This window comes from Acanthochromis polyacanthus, chromosome 12, assembly GCF_021347895.1.
Source record: "Acanthochromis polyacanthus isolate Apoly-LR-REF ecotype Palm Island chromosome 12, KAUST_Apoly_ChrSc, whole genome shotgun sequence".
Taxonomy (NCBI): domain Eukaryota; kingdom Metazoa; phylum Chordata; class Actinopteri; family Pomacentridae; genus Acanthochromis; species Acanthochromis polyacanthus.
Genome location: NC_067124.1, coordinates 29,115,946 through 29,128,839, shown reverse-complemented (window position 1 = coordinate 29,128,839; position 12,894 = coordinate 29,115,946). Strand labels below are relative to the sequence as shown.

General features: G+C 38.0%; 1 protein-coding gene across 4 annotated transcripts in view; it reads right to left on the bottom strand.

The window, feature by feature from the left end:
• LOC110968873 (uncharacterized) overlaps nucleotides 1-12,894 on the bottom strand; it is a 63,330-nt gene that overhangs the window by 30,987 nt on the left and 19,449 nt on the right. For 2 of the 4 annotated variants that reach the window (XM_051956773.1, XM_051956772.1), the window contains exons 9-14: nucleotides 12,731-12,759; nucleotides 11,902-12,178; nucleotides 11,604-11,647; nucleotides 10,684-10,963; nucleotides 10,412-10,449; nucleotides 9,552-9,840 (exon numbers count right to left, since the gene is read on the bottom strand). In XM_051956773.1, coding sequence (XP_051812733.1) covers nucleotides 9,552-9,840; nucleotides 10,412-10,449; nucleotides 10,684-10,963; nucleotides 11,604-11,647; nucleotides 11,902-12,178; nucleotides 12,731-12,759 — 957 coding nt within the window. Of the gene's footprint in view, nucleotides 1-6,014; nucleotides 6,092-6,187; nucleotides 6,232-6,660; nucleotides 6,947-9,123; nucleotides 9,153-9,551; nucleotides 9,841-10,411; nucleotides 10,450-10,683; nucleotides 10,964-11,603; nucleotides 11,648-11,901; nucleotides 12,179-12,730; nucleotides 12,760-12,894 lie in introns of all 4 variants that reach the window. The other 2 variants (XM_051956770.1, XM_051956771.1) reach the window with 2 other exon arrangements.

The following is a 12,894-nucleotide window of genomic DNA, read 5'->3' as shown; positions in this document are numbered from 1 at the left end:
GGTGTGAATGAACTCGACTGGCCTGCACATGAGTCCGTGACCTCCACCCATAGAACACCTTTGGGGATGTGATTAGAGCGGATGACAGAGAGCTAGAACCGTCTCGTCCAACATTAGTGTATGACCTCACAAATGCGCTTCTGGAAGAATGGTCAAAAGAATACGTAATAAACACACTTCTAAACCTATGTGGACTGCTTCCCAGAAGAATTTGAAAGCTTGTATAAGCTACAAATGGGGTAGGACAGACGTGCAGATTGAAGCACCAATGGATTAGGATATGGGATGTTCACTATTACCATTCATATGCGAATCAATGGCAGGTGAGCGAATACTTTTGGCAATATATGGTGTATTTACAGTTATTTTTAACTTATCAACCCATTTTTAGAAATTTCTGTACAGATATTTTGAGCCAGCAATTTAGTCACATTCTAGAAGACCTTCAACAAAATCTATAAATCAAACCTAAAATGCATTTTACTGTGTGTGTGTGTGTGTGTGTGTGTGTGTGTGTGTGTGTGTTGTGGTGTGTGTCTGTGTGTGTGTCTGTGTGTGTGTCTGTGTGTCTGTGTGTGGTCAGGTGCTGGCTTATACTTGTGGGACCAAATGTCCCCACAACTGAGGGAAAACCAAAAACAATGTCACTTGTGGGGACCTCATTCAGTCCCCACAAGTTTAAACAGGTGTTTTCTTGGCCATGTTGTTGTTACTGAAAAAAGTAAAAGTGCAAAACGTTTCTTTAGGGGTTAGGCATTGTTTTGGTCTGGGTTAAGGTTAGGGTAAGGGTTAGGGTTAGGTATGAATGGGAGTCAATGGTATGTCCCACAATGATAGATAAACATAGTGTGTGTGTGTGTGTGTGTGTGTGTGTGTGTGTGGTGTGTGTGTGTGTGTGTCAAAGATGCAAAAGTTTCAGTGATTCCTTTCAAGGAAATTCAGAGTTATAGGAGTCATTCGAAACTAAAGACCTGTCATGACATAGCTACGATCTTTTCAAGTGTATGGAAACTTTTGTCAATGACTATTTATGGATTTCAGACTTTTCATGGAATTAAGTAAATTGGTGTTTATTCAAAGGGCAAGTAAACACATAAATGAAGTTGTTACATCCAGACTGTGTCTTCTGATTAGTGTCACATGAAAGGTGATTTGGCTCTATTCCGTTTATTTTCCATATATTAGATCTAATGATCGTCTTCAAATAGCGTAGGTAATGCTGTTTTATAATCACTGACCTTTTCGAATTTTGCAGGTCCAAACTGCTTCAGTCTTCTTTGAGGAAGGGTGTAGTGTCATGTTAAACTTTCTGTCTGGATTCTCAATGTACACTTCATAGAAGTTTGGGTCTTGGTTGTCATACCTGAGGGTTATTTCCTGTTTAAAAATATAACATAAAAGGATGAGGAGTTAGTATGATTCAATCATAAACTCTGAGAAAAGATGGAGGTTCTGGGTCAAACTAGGTTGATTCCTGATTGGTCAACAGATAAAATGAACACTGGGCTCTTCAGAGCCAGGAAGGAGGCAATGTCATGTATGGCACCACTAATATCAGACAGAAGTGCTTCATCATTGGATAAAGCTGGTCACTTAGAACCACTTTCTATAGTTTCTAGCAAGTCTCTCTCTCAAGGTGAGTGTACCCAACTATGCCGGCAAAATACCCCCAACAAGAACTAAACCCCATGTGGGGAAAACTTTTTTCTTTAGCCTTGCTAACATGTTCATGTACTGTTTCTTTTATGATGTTATGTTCAACACCATGGCTATGCATTTCCACCTTAAAACTGCAGTGTGTCAATGACAGTTGAAAGACATATTCAGACTTGTCATACATAACAAACCTCAAGAACCAATCCTGTCAGTTTGCAGGGTAACATTATTCCCCTTTAGAATCGGTTTCTGGTTCCAAAGTTAATGGCTGAATTACTCCAGTATTAGAACTTGTCATAGTAGAGCAGTTTTACAGTGTTTGAGCAGAGTGAAAGGGTGGCTCTAGCTGCAGTGAGTGGGGAATGAATGTGGAGAAAGGCAGGGACTTCATAGAACTGCACATTCTAAAGCAGGAAGAAATTATTTTAGTGGAAAAACCTAAATATTTAATTTTGATATACAGAGATAAGTTATAACCACTGAAATTAATGACTTGGATACTTTGTCAGGTGTTTATATGCTCGAGGAAAGACGTCATTATTGCGATACCATCAAACTGCACAAGATACAACGTCAATAAGATGCATTCATCACCTTGGAAGTTTGCCCTTTTCATTGCTTTTCAACATTGAATTGTGGGAAAAATTTAATTACAAATTACAAAAACAGCTCTTTAATGAAAAAAAAAACAAATTGCGACAAAGTATTGTCATCTAAAAATAGTAAAACAAGCAGTTGCACAAGTATTCGCCCACTTCCAGTCAATATTTAGTCAAAGCACCTTTGTCTGCAGCGACAGCACTGAGCCTGTGCGGATAGGTCTCAATTAGCCTTAACATCTGAATGCTGCAATTTTAGCCCATTCTTCTTCATACGACAACTCAGTTAAGTGAACTAACAACTCAATGAACAGTCCTTTTCAAGTCCAACCACAAATTCTCTGTTGGACTGAAGTCTGGGCTCTGTGTCGGTCACTCCAGGAAATTCATCTTATTGTCATTATTTGTAGCTTGGAATGTAAGCTTTGAGTCATTCTCTTGCTTAAAAACAAAATCTTTTTCAAGTGTTAGTCCTTTTGTGTTAGGTAGTCCTCCAGGATTTCCCTTTACTTTGTTGCAATTATTTCACCTTCTGCCTTTGCAAGTCTTTAGGAGCCTGCAGCCAAGAAGCATCCTTTCTTCATGATGCTGCCACCACCATGCCTCCAAAAGAGATGGTTCAATTTATGAGGATGTAGTGTTTTGTGTCAAAGGACAGGCAACACTTAAGGGTACAGTCTGTCCCATCACAGCCGCTGAAGCTTGTAACGCTCTCAGTGGAGTCATAGGTGTCTTGGTGGCCACTTTCACTTGTCTTTTTTCTTGCATGGTCCGTTATTAAGGACGAATTACACATGTATCATTATTTCTTAATGATGGATTTAAATGGATTCCAAGGGATAATCATCCTACCATCAATTATCTATACACTGCTGAATCCTCATTAGGGTCACAGGGGGACTGGAGTCTATCCCAGCTGACTTAGGGCGAAGACAGGGGGCACCTTGGTCAGGTCACCTGTCTATCACAGGGCTACATACACAGTTCATTTCAATTTATTTCAATTCAATCCAGACAAACAAACACATTCACATTCACACCTACGGACAATTTATAGTCACCAATTAATCTGAGCATGTTTTTGGACTGCAGGAGGAAGTCGGAGAAAACCCACACTACAGGGAGAACACGCAAACTCAAAACTGCAGAAAGAGCACTAGAAAGAGCCCCCATCTTCTAGCTGCAAGGTGACGATGCTAACCACCAAGCCACTGTGCAGTCCAAGGGATTATCAGTGACTTTGACATTGTCTTGTATCTATCCCCTGATTTATGCTTTTCAATAACCTTCTCACAGAGTTGCTTGATTTGTTCTTTTCTCTTCATGCTGTAGATGTAGCCAGGAATACTGACTCACTAGTGACTGGACCTTCCAGATACAGGAGTCTGAGTGCCACATCCACTGAAACACTTTCACTGAATTCAGATGACCTCCATTTCACTAAGTGTGTTACTTTGAACAGTAATTGGCTGCACCTGTGATGAGTTAGGCGAGTCACTAAAAATGTAAAAACGAGTGAATACGTACATAATCATTTATTTTACATTTAATTTTTTGAATTAATTGTCATTCATTTGCATATATCCGTTTTCACTTTGGAAAAAAAATTTTTTTTTGGTAAAATCTTGTCATCTCATTAAATTGACCACAATTCCATGTTGAAAAGCAATAAAAGTAGAAACTTTCAGCAGTGGTGAATAAGTTCTACAGTAACTTTGCAGTCACAAAACTTTACACAGGTGTAGTTAAGAACAAAATACACTCCGAGTTGTACTGAGTATTCATGTAGTAAAGTAGTAATGATTACTAATGAGGTTAGAATATCCAAATGCTGATGGTCTCCAGTCTTACATTAAAGTACAAACTGTACCTTTGGTTGAATTTCTGCTGTGTCTATGTCAGCTGTGAGGGTGAAACCTTGCTGCATTTGTAGGTACTTGTCTGGGCGTGGCTTTTTGACTATTTTCTCATATCCACTGGAAGATTCTTCTTTGTCCACCTTCTGTGGAAAAACAATGTAACAACAATGCTGCTTCAAGATTACTGAGAATGAATTTTTCCAATACTTCAAATGTCCACCTTTACTTTTTATGACAGAGCAATGCTCACAGTTCCACTTTGTTGTCATTGCTAAAACTAGCCCAATACTCTGCTGCTGGCTTTGGTGCCACACTAGGTTATATATTTGTGACACTTAAATGTTCACTAACCTGTTGTAGAGCAGGATCGAGTGGGATCACATAGACGTGGAGCTTCAGGAAACTTGTGTTGGGTTCATAGTACATTAACACGTTACATTCGATTTTCGTAGGAAAGAAAATTTCTATCAAGGAACCCCACGGAGAGAAAATTGGCTCAGTTAACTTCACATGTGATGCTGTGACCTCAGACGCTTTTTCCACAACATCTCCACACTCATCTATGTGGAGGACAGCAAACTTGTCCAATATTTTAGGGTTGTCCTCTGCACAAAATCCACATCAGGTACATACAGTGAGAAGAAAAGGTTTGCATCAGAATGTCAGAAATGTACAGAGTTAATACATGTAAAGTGTTTTCTCCACGTCCTCTTACCGATGCAGATCCAGTGTGGCAGGTATACTTCATATAACTTCCCAGCAATGACTGAGATGTCTATTAGGGCACCTGCAGGCATGTACTGTCTGCTTTTCATCCTCTCCATGTGTCCTCCCCAAGAGCAGAGGTGGTACTTAAAGCTGGCGTTTTCCTCACAGACCCAGCGCAAGCCAGAGACACTGCATTCAAAGTGTCCTGCTTCAGACTGCAGACTGAAATGTAAATTCAAAAAACAAGTTTAGCTGAGTTGTGAGTGATTACGATTGAGTACAGCTGCTGACTTCTCTGAGCAAATTGAAAAATGATCTATTTCATACACTCATTAGACTCTGCCACGAACATTACAATAAGAAAGTCTAAGGAGCTCAGCATAGATCTGAAAAACAATCACTGACTTAAACAAATGAAGAAAGTCACTTGAAGCCATTTAAAAGCAGCTTCGGATGTTAAAATCGTCAGTGCAAACAGTTGTTTGTAAGCATGAAGTGAACGATACAGTTGAGTCACTGTTATGATCGGGAAGAAAACACAAACTATCACCTGAAAGACATTTGGTCAGGTTGATTAAGAGTCAACCAAGAATCACTGAATCACTGAATTAGAGTTGCTGGAACACAGATGTTAATGTCCACCATGAGCTGAGAGGCCGCCATGCAAGAAGGAAGCTCTTCCTCCAGAAGCAGCACCTTAAAGTTCAACTAAACTTTGCTCCCAATCACATGGGCACAGAAAAGGTCTTCTGGAGGAAACTTCTGTGATCAGATGGAACAAAAACTGAGATAATTGCCCATAATGACCACAATTCTATTTGGAGGAGAGAAGGTGAGGCCTTTTACCCCAAGAATACCAACTTTACTGCTAAGCATGGTGGTGGCAGTATTATGCTCTGAGGCTACAACTGTTTGGAATTGGTTCTTTATATCAAGTAAATGGAATAACAAAGAAGGAAGATTACCTCCACATTCCTCAATAAAACCTGAAATCAGAAGGTTGGGTGTTGGACACAGTTCTGTGTTTCAGCAAGACAATGATCTTAAACACACATCAAAAGTGGTGAAGAAATTGCTAGATCAAGCTAGAATTAAGGTTTTAGACTGGCCTCCCCAAAGGCATGATTTAAACCTGATCAAGAAGTGGTAGATTGTGATGAAGAAACAAATCTGTGTTAGAGGTTATTTTTACCTGTAAGTTGGAGCCTCGTCTGTATCTGCATTGTTCACCTCAGGCTCCAGTTTAGTCCAAACACTGGAGTCCTGCTGCTTTTGGAAATAAGTGAAGATGTTTCATGACATTTTCAGTGAACAAATGAATGGAAGATAAATTAAATGAATAAATTAGTGAATATTAGGACTTACCACAACACTTCCACAACCCTTCGGCTCCAAGCTTCTGGAAGCTCCTTGTTGGGATACAAAACTTAGTTAAAATGATGTTGATGTATCAAATTAAATGACAACTGTCAATAAGTCTTGCTGCTGTATCACCATGTGCTACATAATGCTGCTCTAACATAAAAACAAGTGAAACAGGACATGATGCTGAGTGAAGAAATGCTTTTGTCATGTACAATTATAGGTGAGTAAATCTAAGAAATGTGAAAAATAAAATTAATGTCACCAAAAATACTGAAGTCTGATATATTTTACTAAAAACTAACAACATTAGCCTGCTGGTAGAACAAGATGAAAAGTCCAGGCACAGATGAAGTCACTGGGATTCATCTTCAGGGGTTCTTCAATGTATAAACTAAACTTCATGGCAATTGTAAAATACTACAGACCACACTCTATAGACCAAATTATTGATATTTGTTCTTCACATAACTTACCTTTGGATGCTGAGCTGATCTCTGGCAGCTTCTGCACCAGATCAGTCCTGTTCATCTTCCTGAAAACCTCTCTGGTCATGTCCACAGACTGCTCACTGTACATCGCTACCATCAGATCCACAACATCAGCTCTGTCTGCACTCTCCATTCTGGAACTTAATATTCTTGGAAGGCCTCTCTGTCTTACAGTCTTCTGTAGGATCCACTTGAAATGGTTAAGCTCTGCATCATTTAAATCTTTCAGTGTTTCCTGAAGTTCCTCTGGAATTGATGTCATGGGTACTTCCTGGTGGATTCAAAGTGATCACAATGAGCAGGTTTTGTCACATTTCCAGAGGATCTAATATAAATGTGTTTCAGTGATTCCATCTTACAAAATTAAGACTTACAGGAGTCACAAAAGACTGCATGATATAAAGTGCTGTGAAAAATTAATTTGCTCCGTTCCCAATGTCTTCTATTGTTCTATACACCTCATACTTAAATGTTCCAATTCACCAAATTAATATTTATATTTACTTATTATTAGATATATTTTTATAAATTTATTTGTTATTACACAAAATGCAGATTTTAAATGACGATTTATTGAAAACTTATATCAACCATGTGAAAAAGTAATTGCTCCCCTAAAACTAGTAACTGGTTGGACCCCTTCTGGCAGCAAGAACTGCAGTTAAACGTTTGCCATAGCTTGTGATCAGTCTTTAAGATCCCCATGGAGGAAATCTGACTAATTTTTTCTGCAGAATAGATTTTTTTGGTCACATTAGATGGTTTTCGATCAAGAACTGCCCTTTGAAGGTCTTTATTTGGATTCTGGACTTTGACTGGGCTCCTGCAAAACCTTAATTCTGTTCTTTTTTGAGCTACTTTCAGTTGTTTAATATCCGATTTTTACATTAATAACATCTTACATATATGTGGTAATTAATTTTAAATGCTTGTCTTTTTAAAGTTCCTCAAATAAAAAAAAAGTTGACTCCCATTCATACCTAACCCCTAACCCTTACCCTAACCCTAAAGTAAAGTAAGTAAATTTCCTCCAGTCATCTTCAGTAGTAGAGAATTCAGTGGTGGAGAACATTATTCTGATTAAAGAACACAAAGTTCAAACTTAATTGTTCCTGTTTCCTTCACCCTTAAAAAGATTAATTAATCATTTTAAAGACACATTATTAATGCATTGTACTGCTTCATTTACATCCTGCAGCTGTGTTCACATTCTGTGCTGCCAAACACTGTCATCGTTGAATGAACAATAAGTGGATGTTTCTGATGGATAAACTTTCCAGATTTCTCGTTGCTGTTGAAGAATAAAAACAGTCCAAGTGTTCATGCTGACATTTCCTCATCTGATGCTCAGTGGTAAAGACATGGTGACATTACTGTTGGATAAAGTTACTGCTGAAGAGCTCAACCTGAAGGCAGCTTCACTTCTGTCACAAACATCCAGCACAAATCACCACTTTGGGTTTGATCTTGAAATCTTGCTAAAAACACTGTGAACACGCTGATCTGTTACCTTCATCCACTTCCACCACACATATAAGTTTTATTATTATTTCAATGTAATTATTCCAATGTCAAACTCTGTGAATACCATGATGCTGAACAGTGAAGATCAAACATTAATGAGAAGTAATGAATAAAGTATGTTTTTTACTGAAGAAGTTGATTTTAACATTAATGTTTTGATCAATTATGTTTCATGTCTGCAGAACATAGTCTGTGTTTGTTCTTTAACAGAAAAATGTGAGGAAAATTTTGAATTTTATTTGTATTTTGTTGTGGCATTTTAAGAGTGAACAAAGGATAAAATTAGACAGATGGGATGAGTGAATCAAATTGAAGAGCTAACAAAGATAAGATGGGGAGACCCGACAGGTCAACTGAAGTTATGAGTAAACTAAACAATCCTAATGAAGCCTATGGGTGCCCATATAAGGCATGAGACAGGAAGTTCATGTCCTCTAAGGAGATATAATGCCAATCTAGCAGAAATAATAAGAGGAGGTGGATTAACTTTTGATACAGTTACTTCATGTGTATCCTGATTGGGTCTAAAGACGATGGGTTGTGGCTTTCCAGAATGGAAGAGGTGTGTTTAGAAGGAATTTGCAAAGATATAAAAGACGATGCAATGCTTTGATTCGGCAGTGAAAATCTCGAGAATTTGCTCATGTTTGTTTTTACAGCCTCTGTATGGAATAAACATTACTCGCATCAGACTCTGAAGACTGCTTGAAGACTTATTCTTTGAGAACTTTTTGAAGACTCCAAGTTTTGATCCAGAATCGATTTTTGACAAAATGTGTCACAAATCTGCCTGATCATCACTGGCCCTAACAAGGCAGACTGAGTCACAACAATTTCTTCTGTTTAAGGTCAACATGATTCTCAGTCTTCATCTATTCAATCAAATCTGTGCTGTGTGAAGTCGACTGATGTGACGTTACTCACTCTCTGGACCAGTGGAGGACACACTTCCTCTGAGGAGAAAACAAACACAAAAACATCTGTTATAAGTTATTTTAGCATCAGGCTTCATGAGGATTTAGAATTCAAAAGATTTCACACCAACGAGACACTTAAAACTCCTTAACAGAGAAATAATTATAATAGGTAGAACTGTTGGAAGATTTTCCATCCATGCTGAATGGTGCTGGATGGATTTGATAGCAATATGCATGATTTTAAAAGATCTGAACAAAAACTGAAACTCAGATGATGGACTTTCATATGTGTTTATGTTCTGTTAGTGCTTTGACCCCTGTTGATAGTTCTCTCTTTGTTTAAACTTTGAACAGTCATTGTTAATTCAAAAAAAATGTACTTGTCAGACATTTATGAGACACACATCTTTGTAATGTGACAGTATCTTGTCTTACCTTCAGGCTCAGAGCTGATCTCTGACAGCTTCTGCACCAGATCAGTCCTGTTCATGTCCTTTAAAACCTCCCTGGTCACCTCCACAGACTGTTCACCCCACATGTCCTCCATCAGATCTATGAGTTTGTCAGTTGTGTCTGTATAAAGCAGTCGATGCTGTGGGATTTCTGGGAGGTTTTTCTGGAAGGAGGTGAACTGCAGCAGAATCCTGAATTTATTGAACACATTGGTACTGAAATGTTTCAGTGTCTTCCAAAGAATCTGTCCCACAGATGCCACTGCTGCTTCCTGAGAAATTCAAAAGATACATTAAACATCACTTGTAATTTCATTACTGGGATAGTTAAAGATGCATCTCTTTGTATTTCATCAGTGTTGGTGTTGTGGACATGAGGAGCTTCAAGACGTTTGTCTTTTTCTGTAAAATGATCATGACAATGGTCCACTTGGTTACATCTGAAGAAATGATGGTGATTATCTTGTTTTCTTGAACATGATTCAGTTTCTGTCAAATCCAAACAGAAAATATTCATGTTTCTCTGACTGTGACTCTTGATGTTTAGGATCTGATTCACACATTATCAAAGCTACACATACACTACATTTCTAATCTTAAATATATTGTCTTTTTAAAAAGTTTTCAAATTGCAAAAACTTACTGACATTTCAACTTGTCATCTTCAGTGGTAGATAATGAAGTGGTGGAGAACATAACTGATGAAGAGCTCAACTTTAACAGTCAGAAGCCTCCAGTTTAAAACACAGCTTTGATTTGTTTCATCATTTGTAATCTTCAGGATCAGGAGGATTTTCAAGCTGCTTCTACTCAATCAAAGTTGTCGTGTAAAGTCACACTTACTCTTGATGCAGCAGCTGGTTCATCCACAGAGTGTTTCTCTGAGGAGAAAAGACATTTAAAACTGACTCAGAGGATTCTAATTTCTGTATATATATTTAAGTTCAATCCACATTAACATGATGCATGAAAAATAAATCTCATTAAACAAATACACTACAAACTGAAACAAACATAAGCTGCACAGTCAGATACAAACAACCTGCAACTAACATTAAATAGATATTTCATTGATGATTTACTAACTGATGACACAGACTTTACAGTAAAATCACCTTTTTGTCCTGAGATGATCTCTGGAAGCTTCTGAATCAGATCAGTCCTGTTCATAAGCCTGAAAACTTCCCTGGTCACCTCCACAGACTGTTGACCAAATGCCTTCATCATCAGATCCACTATTTCTGTTCTGTCTGATGAAGAACTGATGAAGAGTTTTTGGAGATTCTTCTGGGAGGAAATTGACTGCAAGAACATTCTGAATTTCTTGAGCTCCTGGAAGCTTAAATCATTCAGAGTTTCCAAAAGCAGATGTTTAACAGCTGCCACTGCTGCCACCTGCAACAGTCAGAACATTCATGAGACAAATATTAAATTCACTGGAAAAACACAAATGTGTCCTGTTGTAGTAAGAACAGAGACAAGAGATTTCTGGTTTTATGAACACAACATTCAAACCGAACAATTCTTCCTGTTTCCTTCACCCTTAAAAACCTGTTATTCAATTGAAATATACATTAGAAATGCATTCTATTGTTTCATTTCCAGGCTGCAGCTCTGTTCACATTCTGTGCTGAAAAACACTGAAAACAATCAAGTTCCTCAAAACACTTTCCTTCATCTTATCTCTCTCATCTTGTTAAATTCTTCAAAAAATTATTTAATGAACAACAAGTAGATGATTCTGATGGATAAACTTTCCAGATTTCTCGTTGCTGTGGAAGAATAAAAACAGTCCAAGTGTTCATGCTGACATTTCCTCATCTGATGCTCAGTGGTAAAGACATGCTGACATTACTGTTGGATAAAGTTACTGCTGAAGAGCTCAACCTGAAGGCAGCTTCACTTCTGTCACAAACATCCAGCACAAACCACCACTTTGGGTTTGATCTTGAAAACCTTCAAAATGAGGATTCAACCTGTGTCTGCTGAATGAAAGCTGTCTCGTACTGCATCAGACAGATGTGACGTTACTCACTTTCTGGATCAGTGCAGAGCGCCGTTCATCCACAGAGAGTTTCTCTGAAGAGAAAAGTGAGAAAAGAGACTCATGAGTGAACGACTGAACAACTATCAGCTCTTTGTATCAGGATATTTGGATCTGGACAAATGCTCAACACACAAAACTACAGTTAACCCTCCAACAATGAAAACTGTATGAATTGTCAGTTTTGTCCTCCTATTATACATTTTTAGACTGAAACTGAAACAGTGGATTTTTTTTTTTACATCAAATTACCTGTTTTATGATTTTAACATGTTTTGTATCTTCTTACTTTTGAATCCTGAGCTTCTGTCTGACAGCTTCTGCACCAGATCCATCCTCTTCATCTTCTCTAAAGCCTCCTTGGTCTTCACCACTGACTCTTGGCCATAAATCTGTACTGTTATAAACACTGTGTCCTGGTGGTCTGTTGTCCCCATCCTCATCCACTGCACGTATAAGTGAGGTTTGTGATTCCAGAGGAGCCTCCTGAACTCCATCAGCTCCTCATCACTCAGATCCTCCAGTGTTTCCAAAAGCAGCTCAATAACAGACGCCATCGTCTCCACCTGGTAAATTCAAAGCAAATGTTGATGTGTAGAAAGTAAAACTTCTCAGCTGGGACGCTTACAGATGTTTCTGTTCAGATCTCATCAATGCTGCACAAATGTAAATGTGTTTAGATCACATCAACTGTAGAACAAAAGATAATGATGCAATAAAAAACTTACAGGAAACCTGTCTGTATGTCTGTGAGTTTCTTACAGAACAACAAAGTAGCTCCTTTTTCCTTTCACAATTTGATCATATTTGTGTGGAAAAGTTCATGACTTCCATTTATTTTCTGCCTGTAACTCTTTGAAAAAAACGAGCTACAAAAACTAAAGAGCCTCCTGATTTTAAAACAGACAGAAAGTTTAACCAGTTCAGTCTTTTCTAATTGCATATAAAAAACATTTATTTTAATCTGCTTTGACAATATTCTCATTTTCTTTCTCTGTCAAAGTTAGTCATGAGTACAAGTCAACATAGATTCCTCTCTGAATAAAATTTTACTCTCTGATGTGATCGATGTGATCAAATCTGTGCTGTGTGAAGTCGACTGATGTGACGTTACTCACTCTCTGGACCAGTGGAGGACACACTTCCTCTGAGGAGAAAACAAACACAAAAACATCTGTTACAAGTTATTTTAGTATCAGTCCTCATTACGATTTAGCATTCAAAGAATTGAAGACTAAATTGACACTTGAAACTCTCTCAATAGAGACATAATTATAATACA